The 12,611-nt window shown below is 39.5% G+C and overlaps 1 protein-coding gene across 9 annotated transcripts in view; it reads left to right on the top strand.

The window, feature by feature from the left end:
* The first annotated feature begins 1,366 nt into the window (after positions 1–1,366).
* DOCK10 (dedicator of cytokinesis 10) overlaps positions 1,367–12,611 on the top strand; it is a 206,564-nt gene continuing 195,319 nt past the window's right edge. For all 9 annotated transcript variants that reach the window (XM_044241715.1, XM_044241716.1, XM_044241708.1 and 6 more), the window contains exon 1: positions 1,367–1,566. In XM_044241715.1, coding sequence (XP_044097650.1) covers positions 1,405–1,566 — 162 coding nt within the window. In that variant the 5' untranslated portion in view covers positions 1,367–1,404. The remainder of the gene's footprint in view (positions 1,567–12,611) is intronic.

Here is a 12,611-nt window from a genome sequence, read left to right as displayed (position 1 = left end):
AGATGAAAAACTACTGGCAGCCAGTACCTCTTAAAAGAAAAAAAAATGTTTTACTTCTCTGGCAAACATACCAATTAAATAATGCTGTGTTGTGACAGATTACTGAGCAATTAATGCCTAATTGAGCATCATGCAAGACGCTTCTGTGAGAACGACTTTGCTGGAGCTGGATGGCCACGCCTCATAGCAAAACAAACCTACTGCAAACTTCCTGCAAAATACCCTTTGCACTGAGGAGCCCAGAAACCAAAGAAAACATTTCTACTTTGAATCCCTGAGAGTTACACTGGAAGGATTAGCTTGACAGAAAGATCCCGACATTGAAAATCCTACTGGGGATTTCATACTTTCCTCATTTGTAAGCAAAATCCATTTGCTGTGAGATATTTTTAGTGCAAGCATCCCCTGTTGTCCTATTCTCTTACAGTATACCATTAGATCTTGAAGCCATTCCAAGCAGGTCACGTGATTTCTAAGCATCTCTCTGGTTCCCTCCTAAGTGACTAGTCTCCCAGGAGTCAGGGAATACTAGACTCTTAACTACGGAAGACCTCAAAGTCCTTCCTGAAGCCTTGAATTCTTACTGATAGGATGTGAAAATGCTTTACAACTGCCTTTTCTCAGAGGTCAGCTTGGCAGAACTCACCAAGTGACTTCAGTGATAAAGATATTTTCAGCCCCACAAACCGCCTATGTAAATATAAAAATGTATTAGGCTGCAGAACTGCATGTGTGGGAACAGAACAACCATACTATTGAAAGGGGTAACTCTGGTGTCACTCACGTGGGCTTGGTTAATGTGTGCATGCTTTTGGTAAGTCATTCTGATTCGGCGGGCTCGGCATCTTGGATGAGCCAATTTCATTTCTGGAACTTAGGAGCTACGAAAAGTCAAACCCCCATCACTTTGTGAGGTGTCTAACAAAATTTCCTTGCAGAAGTGCTTACACTTAAAAAGAAAACAATCCTTTTCACACTTTATGGGGCCCCGCATTTGCCTTGGGAAATTGTCAATGTGGAGTTAGATTTTCAGTTGCTTAGTCTGAAAAAGAGCGATTTGTTTGAGCATCTGAGGGAAAAAGATATATTTATTCAGACCTCTGAAACTGGAATCGGAGAGAATCATTGTAATGAACAGGAAACATGTTCTTGAAATGAATTGAGAAATAACTCTCCGGGCAAAATGCTCTAATATTCCTGAGCGTGTTCAGTTTCAGTGGATCAAATCTTTCCCATCTCTGCATCCAAGCTATTTGGCGGTGATCAGATGATCAGAGCTCAAGGAAGTGATTGGAGAGTGAGCTGGCTGCAGCTGCAATGTAGGCTGTTTTCAGGGACAAGGAGCCACTGTTTCTCAAACATAGCATCAACATAGAAGTTATTTTGTGGCTCCAAGATGCAGCAATGGGCTGCTCTGCCAGCATTGTTCTGCTTCAAGCTTTTCGTTCTGTGGTCCAGAGGAGCTGTCCACACATTTGTAGACGACGCCAAGAGGAACCATCCCACGAAATTTTGCCTCTGGAAAGTGACGATGAAATGAGTAGACCCAGAACCCTCATCATCATGGTATGGTATTTGTGGCGAAGCAGCCTTCGTGGATGGAACTGTTATTATAGAGATGAGGTTGCAATTTAGGGTTTGGGGTGTTCAGCTTGAGATAAAGGAATGTGGGACCTAGAGTTTACTACTGTGCTTTACAATGTGGGGAAAATCTTTAAAACTACTTCCATCACTCAGAGCTGATTAGCCTTCTCTTAGATCTGTCACGAAATGTGCAATTTATTGGTCTTTTAGAAATTCTCTTCTGCCTCATATTCTGTGTGCTGTTATTTGCTTCTGTGCAGAGAAAAAAAGAAAACTTGGGGAGTTTGGTCTCAGTGGATTGTATTTTGTGTCTCTAATTTGAAAGAAGAGCCCCAAACATAGTTTTCGATTACATGTAACCAACCCAGTTGTATAGGTGTCAGGAGCTAAATGGCTTAACTTGCAGGTATTTGGAACTTTCATCTCTGACCCGGCGATGGGAATGCCTTTAAAAATGCTTAAGTTAGGCAAAAATCAGAACAAAGTTTTTTGAGAATTTCGCGGAATGCATGGTGTTTAAATTAGAAGGCTGTCTCTTGTCATTTGTCAAATAACATTAACATTTCTGTCTGTGCTTTGCTTATACAAGACAATGTTACTCCCTCTTTGTGCACCTATTTTATCAGCAAGAAAAAAGTAGAGGGTAGCGTCTTTTCTTACTTGAGGTTCAGGGAGAGATCTGCTTAGTCACTGGAATCGCATGTTTGGATGGAGGTGTGCTAATGTTTCAAAAATTGGGGAGACGTTGCATGGTTTCAGCACAATCGACTTTTTCCTCTTAGATTTCAGCATTTAGCTATCCAGGATGTAGTAAATAATGAATGGAAAGTACCTGTTACACTAAAAGTTTTTAAATGAAAGTCATTTGATTTGGGCTGTGCCTCTCTGAGTGACAGAATACTAAAAAAAATATACATATAACAATGCCTTATTTTTTCAAAGATCTCTTTAATTTATATAATAAGTTTATGGACATTAAAGAGAATGAGGATCAATTTACTGGTGAAGGAAACGGCTTCAAAAAGATTGAATATCTTATTCACATCACACAGCTACTAAATGCTACACCCTCAAGTCACACTTAGATCAAGGATTACAAAAGGCAGTATAATTTCCACTCTGTTCATATCTCTAAGGAAATAAGGACATAACTGAATTTTTATGAGAAGTCTGATGGAAATCTCCGACTGCTCGGCGTAAAATATGCTCATACAGAATCATTGTGCATCTTAAGAGTTTCCTCTGGGCCTCTCTAAATTCATGCATTCAATAGCTATTAATTGGTGACCCACTATGTGCCAGCCACTGTTCTAGGCATTTGGAATCCACCCATAAACAAACCCACCAAAGATCCCTGTCCTGAGTTGCAAAATTTTACGTTGACAGTACATTTCCAAAATGTTGTTGTTATGGAAATGCCATATTAGCATTGTGATGTTTAGTGTACAAATTTAAATCAATGAAATTATTCCTTATCTTCCAAGATAGCAGTTCAAAAACTTTAATGTGCTTTAAAATCACCTAGGAATTCTGGGACGCCGGGGTGGCTCAGTTGGTTAAGCAGCTGCCTTCGGCTCAGGTCATGATCCCAGGGTCCTGGGATCGAGTCCCACATCGGGCTTCTTGCTCAGCAGGGAGCCTGCTTCTTCCTCTGCCTCTGCCTGCCTGTCTGCCTGTGCTCGCTTGCTCTCTCTCCCTCTGTCTCTGACAGATAAATAAAATCTTTAAAAAAATAAATAAGTAAAATCACCTAGGAATTCTTATGTATGAACAAATACTTGGGCTTCTGGACCCAGAGACTCTATATATGAAGGTCTGGAATTCAGCCTGGACATCTGCATTCTTAGCAAATACCTCCAAGCACTCCTTTTTTTTTTTTTTTTTAAGATTTTATTTATTTTATTTGACAGAGAGAGGAGGAAGCAGGCTTTCCACCAAACAGAGAGCCCTATGCAGGACTTGATCCCAGAACCCTGAGATCATGACCTGAGCCGAAGGCAGAGGCTTAACCCACTGAGCCACCCAGGCGCCCCCTCCAAGCACTTCTGATGGAGGAGCCCCATGGATGACATCCAGAGAACCATGGCTCTGGAAACTGATAATCTGTACTCTTCACCTCTTGTCCTTCTTTATACTGATAAGCTAATCACCTTCTTACTCTGGCTCTAAGCTTCTGAACAAACTCATTTTTTTTTCTCTTTCATTTTTGTGTCACCTGTTAGACACCGTTGCATGTGTGTTTTCGTGTGACATGTGTGAAAGGTGGGTGGGGAGAGGGAGGGAAGATGAGAGAGAGAGAGAGAGTGTAGACTAGGGAGCCAGAGCCTCTAGGTTGGAATCTTGGCTTCATCACTTAGCAGCTATGTGAGCTTCCCCACATTATTTAACATTTCTCTTTTTCTCATCTGTAAGATGGAGGTAACAGTCCCATCAACCCAGAGCTGATTTGAGGGTTTAATGAAGTAAAATATATGTTAAGTGTTTAGGATCACGTCTAGATACATTGGTTAAGATGTTCATTAAGGGAGATATTCAATAACTAAAAAAGTGACATTTGGGGAAAGACCCAAAGTAGGTAAGGAAGTGAATCATGCCACTATCTGTGGGAAAATGTCTAAAGCAGAAGGACGAGCCAGGATGGAAGTTGCTTATCTGGGAAGACACTAAGGGTGTCTGGGGCACAGTGAAGAGGCCAGTGGGGCCAAGCAAGCCAAAGAGAGGTAGTAGAAGGTGAGTCATTGAGGTAATGGGGGACAGATCATGAAGGCCATCATGAAGACTTGGAGGGAGCTTTCCCAAGAGTGAGAAGAGAAGCCAATGGAGGGAGGTAGCCCAGAAACCAAGAACCTGGGCCAGAATGTCAGGGACTTGAGCCCTGTCTGTCCGACGTGCCAGCTGTGTGATCTTGACAAATGACTTGCCCTCCCTGTGACTTTGTTTCTCCACTGATAAAACACAGAGAGTAATAGTCTGTACAGTGTAAAGTTCTTTTGAGAATTCAGTAATACTTGCAAAGAGCTTAGATCCGTGTCTGGTAGATTGTAAGTGCTCTCTGATCTGCAAGCCTGTTCATCTGGATGGCCTTGATTAGGAAGGGGACAGGATCTATGGTTGCAGAGGGTCCAGGGTTGAACCAGGGTCACCATTAATCCTGAAGCTATCACGTGATCCCAGCAGAGGCCTGAATGGTAGTTGTTGAGGTTGCGAGATGTGGTTGGAGTCAAATACATTTCAAAAGTAGGGCCAATAGGGTTTGTTTACCAATTCAACAGAAAGTGTGAGAAAAAGAGAAGACTCAGGGATGAATGTGGTATTTTGGTTTGGGTTTAGATTTGTTTGTTTTTTGGCCTTAACCACCAGAGGACTGAGTTGCCTTTCAGATGGGGAAGACTGCAGGAGAAGATTTGGCGAGAGCATTTAAATTCACTGTAAGACATGTTAAGTTTGAAATGTCTGTCCATATAATGTCCTTATATGGAGATTTCGGATAAAAAATTGGGTATACAAGTCTGAGTTCCGAGGCACAGTCTACAGAGGAGATGTAATGTCTGATACAACATAAATACCAATTAAATGATTGATGAATGAATAAATGATCTCTTTTCTAGTTTTCTGTAGTACTTACAGTGTGTATTTGCAGTTAGTCGTATCTTGAACTATTCATTGAACTCTTAATTACTTATTTTTATATAGTATTCATGTATTTTTCTTATCTCACTGGTAGACCGCAAACCTCATATAGGTAGGAGCTAGGTCTGCTTTATGCCTGCCCAGCCCAATTCATTTTATAGACAAAAAACTGAATATAAGGATTGTTGATTCTTTGAAATTTTTAAGTAATTGATATCAAAAGCTCCATTGATAAAGCTGTCTACTTAACTCGTCATTGAAATGTCCAGAAGTAAGTTAAGGATGGAGAAAGCTACTACAATAAATAAATAAATACAAAGTTGTGAGTGTGGATACTCTTGGGAAGGCTTTGGCACTCGAGATGTTCATTATACAAAAGAATCTCACTCCTTTAGTCCAGGTTCTGAATTCATACAGAGATAAGTTTTGGGCTGGCCTTGACTGTAGTTTGGCTGTGTGCTCCAAAGTGGAAAGGGAATGCCTTGGGAGACATCAAAATAAACTATTGTAGGTCTTTCACATTTACAAGGAATGCATGAATCCTAACCTCTGAGACTATTAAAATGGCCTATTAACACGCAATCAAGTTTAACTGGGGAAAAAAATAAGAAATTCTTTCAAAGCTGATGTATCTCTCACTCAAAATTTTTTGCTCTGATGGGAGAAGTAACAAAACTTTTTGTCAATTATTTTTTAATTTCCTTTATATTTCATTTCATTAAAGGTCTCAGACACTAATGAAGTTGATGTAGATCTGCTGTTTCTTAGGCAGTTGGCCTCCATTTTAAGTCCTGTTCCCCTATTCCCCACTCTGCCCCCCTCTCTTGCAAAAGAGTAACTCTCTGTTCACATACTGGAGGGTAGGCTTGACACCAGAGGAGGAGGGCAGGAAGCTAGTGCCAGGCAGGCTGCTGGTCTCTCTCTCTCTCTCTCTGCCTGTATAACCAGCTCCTACACACAAGACCCAAGGTCTCAACTTAAAAGTCAAAGACTTAAAATCCATGAGAATTTTAAGTGGTAGAAACCAGTACACATAAATTTGGGAACACCAAAGATCTAGTGTATAGAGCAAGTCAGACATGGCTTTGTTTTTCATGTTAGTTAAAGACAGGGGGGAATCACTTAGCCTAAACTTGTGGTGAGTCAAAGAGGCAAAGAGGTGAAATCTCTTCTGGGAGCCAAGGATGTTCACTTATATGATAAATATTTCAGAGCCAAGGAATTTCAGTTACTGCCCAGAGATCTGCCTTACCAGTCATTGGTTAGTGCCCTGGAATGCCAGGTCCAGGGCCCTGATCAGCTACGGTGCCTGGGTCAGATCCTGCCCTCAGTCTGTTTTTGTAGGGCTTATGAACTCAGAATGCTTTCCACAGTTGTAAAATTTTATAAAACAAAAAAGAAAGAAGACTATGCAAGAGAAATTACAAATGGGTCTGAAAGGCTGAAGGTGTTACCCTCTACAGGAAAAGTTTTCCCTGGTGGATGATGTGGATTCAACCAGAAAGGAAACTCACTGGTTTGTACCTTTGATTTGAAGTGTATTTGCTCTTCTGCCTAACTACATACAAAGGAACTCGGGTTTTTCCTGGGCACTTTCCATTCCTCCGAATACCTGAAAATTGCTGTGATTCAGTGATGAATTCGAGGTTTAGACTCAGAAGGCCAGTGTCAGTCTTAAGTCTCTCTGGATGTGTTGATTCATTGAGCTAGATTTGTTAAATGGGGAATACTATCTATCCTGTCTGTTGGAAGAACTGGAATGTTTATTTTTATGAAATCATTTTGTAAGCTAGTGAGTGTTATGTCAAAGCCAGAGGCTTACAGGTAGACTGACTAACTTAGAGCACCAGAGATCCACTCTAGTTCGGTGTGCTGATGAGAGATCTTGATCTTCTGGGTGACCATTTTAAATCAGGGTTTTACTGGGGAGCCTGGATGGCTCAGATGGTTAAGTCTCCCATTCCTGCTTTTATCTCAAATGTCAAGAGACGAAACCCCGCATCAGGTTCCATGCTCAGTTTGAAGTCTGCTTAAGATTCTCTCTCTCCCTCTACCTCTGACCCTCCCACTCGTGTGTGCTCTCTCTCTCAAATCAGTCAATCAGCATTTTACCTTATTTGTTCCATACCTATCCCAAAAGGGTGGTACATTGCTCAGAAGAGTGTGGGTGGGTATGGCCAAAAGAGAGACATCAATGAGGGTCCTATGAATAAAGGACCAGAGAGAAATATACTCTGGGAATTATTTCCAAGGAAGTAAAATGATCTCTCTTCTTATTCTCTAATAAATATACTAGTTTAACAAAACTTTATTACTGAAGGGATTTTAACGTTTGCCCAGTGTCATCTTTTTGAAAAAATATGTGAAGAAGAAACAGCTTCCAAACACTTTTTAAATTTTGAACTAATGTTCTGATTTCATTTCAGTGGGTTTGAATCTTGAGTCTACTAATATAAGATTCCCCAGGGAAAGGAAGCTTGTGAGATGAGTGTGATTTTAAAAGGTCTGCATGGATGGTGTAATGTGGATCTTAAAAGCACAGAGAATCGTTAGCAGTTATTTTTCTTTGTGACCTAGTTTTGAGTTGAATTTCAAAGGCGCAGAAGATGGACAAATGAATTGAATGGCTTCTCCATGGGTATAAGAATTAATTGAATGTGATCAGAGGCTTACCAATTAGCAACACGAATCTTTGAGGCCAAGGCTTACTAAATTCAGATTACATCTGGTATCAGCTCATCCAAAGGATCTTGCATCTTTCCAGTTCCCTGAATGTGATGCAAATTTAGAAATAATAAGGAACAAAGAAAAAATATATGGCATCTAAAAAAGTAATGTTTAAAATTTAAAGGCACCACAATGGCAAAGAAAAGCAGGAAAGCAGGTGTGGTGGGGTATGCAAAAACTTTCACCAAAACACAATTAGCGAATTTGACCATAAAGAGATAGGTATAAATATATATTAAAAATATAGAGGGGGCACCTGGGTGGCTCAGTTGCTAAGCGTCTGCCTTCGGCTCAGGTCATGATTCCAGAGTCCTGGGATCGAGCCCCGCATCAGGTTCCCTGCACAGCAAGGAAACCTGCTTCTTCCTCTCCCACTCCCCATGCCTGTGTTCCCTCTCTCATTGTGTCTGTCTCTGTCAAATAAATAAATAAAATCTTAAAAATATATATAGAGAGAGAGAACATTATACTCTTAGTGGCTCTGAGTGCTTTCGGAGAGGCCATACCTTGAAGATTAAAAAAAGTATATTACCAAGGAGGAATATACAGGCATATGACTAGAAAAAGCATAGACTCAACAAATCAGCAATCATAAAAAGTCCCTTAGCTTTTAAAAGTAATCAAATATATAAAAGCCTGGTTATATTTGTTTTTATTTGTTTCTTTGCTTTCCAAAAGAGTGCATTTAAAGCTTATCCCCAAGTACCAGGCTTTGATATAATGAAATCTTGTGAACACTGAATAATACAGTTAAGGACAAGATGCATCTTTTGGCAAACTGATGATGAATACAGCATTTTCCCATGCTTCAACAAATTTCTTCTGGATCATTGTTGTAGTCTCTCAAATTTTATTTCCACGGAGCTGATTTTTTTACTTAAATAGGGGCAAAAGTTGAGGATTTTGAAGTTCATTTCCAAGAATGTACTTTATCCTGCTGAAATGTATTTCATTCTTTAATACCATGTTCAACAAATTCAATATGCTCAAGTGAATTCATCATGGTTACATGGCCTAAACATCAAAAATTCAGTAGACAACGGGGCGCCCGCTGGCCCTTATGTCTGACAGGAGTGAATCGCAGCAGACAGCCGCTGCTCTGTTTTCATGGAGCTTACAGTTTGCCGGCAGAGAGAAAGGACTAGAACAAATGTTCAACCTAACCATAATAAATGTTCACATGAAAGTTGGGTTCTACCTTACCACTTTTATCTTTTGAGCATCCGACCTCTTCAACACAGTCAAGGAAGGTTTCCCATAGGAAGTGGCAATGGAGCTGGAACTTGAGGAGTAAATAGATGCTAAGAAGAGAGAGAGAGGATGCCATGTGTAACCTTGACTTTATTTACTTGTCAAGGGATAAAAACCAAACAACATTTGCTTTCTGTGTGATCTCTGGATTAATTATTTAAATTCTCTATGCCTGGGATGCCTGGGTGGTTCAGTTGGTTAAGTGTCTGCCTTCAGCTCAGGTCATGATCCCAGGGTCATGGGATCCAATCCTGCCCCAGAATCCTTGCTCAGTGAGGAGCCTGCTTCTCCCTCTCCCTCTGCCTGCCAGTCTCCCTGCTTGTGCTCTCTCTCCCTAACAAATAAATAAAATCTTTTGAAAAAATAAATTCTCTATGCCTTGGCTTCCCATAAAATGGGAACAAAGAGGGTACCTATCTCTGTCAGTTTCCTACTCCTGCTGTAACAAATTACCACAAACTTAGTAGCTCAAAGCAACACACTTTCATATCTTACAGTGCTGGAAGTCAGAAATCCAAAATGGGTCTCAGAGGGCTGAAATTGGCAGGGTTGCATGCCTTTCTGGAGACTCTAGGGGAGAATCTGTTTGGGATTTTATTGTTTATGGTTTTTTGCCTTTTGGTTTTTGGCCCTATTCCATCTTCAAAGCGAGCAACAGCATGGTATCTTCAGACCTCTCTCTCACTCTGAGCCTGACTCTCCTACCTCCCTCTTCCACTTCCGAAGGATCCCAGAATTACACTGGACCCACCTGGACAATCCAGGATATTCCATCCATCTCAAAGCCAGCTGATTAGCACCCTTAATTCCATCTGCAGCCTTACTTCCCTCCTTGCCATGAAAATAACAAATACCTAGATTCTGGGGCTTTGGACATGGACACCCTTGGTGGTTGGGGAAGGGGTGTTATTATTCTGCCTATCATAGTATTTCATAGGATTATTTTAAGAATCCCATGAATGAATATAAGTAAAAGACCTGTAGTCGCTCCTGGAACCTTGTAAGAAGTCACTTTTTTAGCTGTTATGATTTCCTTTATTGTCTTGTTGAAACAAAGAGAAGTTCACAAATGTAATCTACTCCAAGGAGTTATTTTAGGAAAAAGAATTAAACTGCTTGAAGGAAACCGAATTTGTGCTTCACGGAATGTAGGGAAATAGAAATTTAAAGTTCGTTTATTTCCTGGAGCAATGCGATGTTTACTGAATACACTATTCACACAAATAGATGGTTGAAGAATGTTTGTGTGTGTTTGAGATTTTCTTCTGTGTTATCCACCAACTGCTACTCTTCTGACATTTAACTTTGAGTTTTTTCTTGTTTCCCCTTTCATCATTTATAAAGGAATATTGCATCTTTCCCATTCTCCAAATTGTACCACATTTAAAAATGATAAGGAACAGATATGAACAGACACTTCTCCAATCAAGACATACAAATGGCTATCAGACACATGAGAAAATGCTCATCATCATTAGCCCTCAGGGAGATTCAAATTAAAACCACATTGAGATATCACCTTACACCAGTTAGAATGGCCAAAATTAACAAAACAGGAAACAACATGTGTTGGAGAGGATGTGGAGAAAGGGGAACCCTCTTCCACTGTTGGTGGGAATGCAAGTTGGTGCAGCCTCTTTGGAGAACAGTGTGGAGATTCCTCAAGAAATTAAAAATAGAGCTTCCCTACGACCCTGCAATTGCACTCCTGGGTATTTACCCCAAAGATACAGATGTCGTGAAAAGAAGGGCCATCTGTACCCCAATGTTTATAGCAGCAATGGCCACAGTCGCCAAACTATGGAAAGAACCAAGATGCCCTTCAACGGATGAATGGATAAGAAGGTGTGGTCCATATACACTATGGAGTATTATGCCTCCATCAGAAAGGATGAATACCCAACTTTTGTAGCAACATGGACGGGACTGGAAGAGATTATGCTGAGTGAAATAAGTCAAGCAGAGAGAGTCAATTATCATATGGTTTCACTTATTTGTAGAGCATAACAAATAGCATGGAGGACAAGGGGCGTTAGAGAGGAGTAGGGAATTTGGGTAAATTGGAAGGGGAGGTGAACCATGAGAGACTATGGACTCTGAAAAACAGTCTGAGGGGTTTGAAGTGGCAGGGGGGTGGGAGGTTGGGGTACCAGGTGGTGGGTATTATAGAGGGCACGGCTTGCATGGAGCACTGGGTGTGGTGAAAAAATAATGAATACTGTTTTTCTGAAAATAAATAAATTGGAAAAAAATTACAATAAGAAACCCAAAAAAAATAAGGAACAAAAAATATACACATGATCTTAAAAGAAATTACTAGAATTTAAAACCGCTACAATAATAAAGAAAAGGAGAACATGAGGTGTTACTGAGAGAGTAAGAAACTGATTTTAAGTTCAGTAGGGAGATTTGACATTATTAACTTAAAGATGCAGAAACCTGTGTCCTCTGTCAATTTTTTTCTTTCAAGATTTTATTTAAATTCAAGTTAGTTCACGTCTAGTGTAGTATTAGTTTTATTATTTGTCATTTTAAAGTTATTTCAACATTTTTAGATGTCAGTAGATTTTCTGTTGCAGATTTATAACAGGTATAAAACTTAATAATTCCAAATTATGGAAGTTCAATTCTTCTAGAAATAGATGCTCAGGGAAAGGTTTGATGAATAAATGAATGAATGCATGTATACCATATCCTGTGGGTCATAAAGCTTACAAAATAGAAATCTAGGAAGTGAAAACAAAATATGGATTTATTTGGTAAGTTATCAGCAACCCTATCATTGATACCTCTGTGTTATCAGTGGCCTTCTTTGTTTTCATGCACTTGAGGGGAACAGATTGACTATCCCACAGAATATCATCAAATTCTCCTTTTTATGTCAGAGAAAGTAGGAATGGAAATAGTGCTCACAAAATAATAGCTCTTTAGTGAGTACTTCCAGCTCTTTGTCAGACAATTCACTAAGAACTTCGCACAGTTATCTTTTCTTGTTGCCACAACAACCAATGGAGGAAATTGTTTTTATTCTTGTATCATTGAAGAAGATATTAAAGTGTGGCTTTGTACAACTGAAATATAATGCAAGACACATAATATAAAAATTCCTATAAGCTGTATTTTTTTAAAAATTTTAATGAAATTAATAATATATTTTATTTAACTATGTCCAAGCTATTATTATTTTAACATATAGTCCATTTAAAATTATCAGTGAGATATTTTACATGTTTTTATAGTAAGTCTTCAAAATTCAATATGTATTATTGATTATAACACATTTCGATTTGGAGACTAAATATTTATCCCAAGTACTTGTTCAGTATTTAGATTTCATAAAATTTACTAGTTGAAAGAGTAAATTCACATATCTCAGTTATTTCAAAGCTAGTTGGACATTTTCAAATGACTAGATAGAG

The sequence above is a fragment of the Neovison vison genome, chromosome 3 (genome assembly GCF_020171115.1).
Source record: "Neovison vison isolate M4711 chromosome 3, ASM_NN_V1, whole genome shotgun sequence".
Classification (NCBI taxonomy): Eukaryota; Metazoa; Chordata; class Mammalia; order Carnivora; family Mustelidae; genus Neogale; species Neogale vison.
Note: the sequence above shows the minus strand (reverse complement) of the source record. Positions and strands in the feature narration are given on the sequence as shown.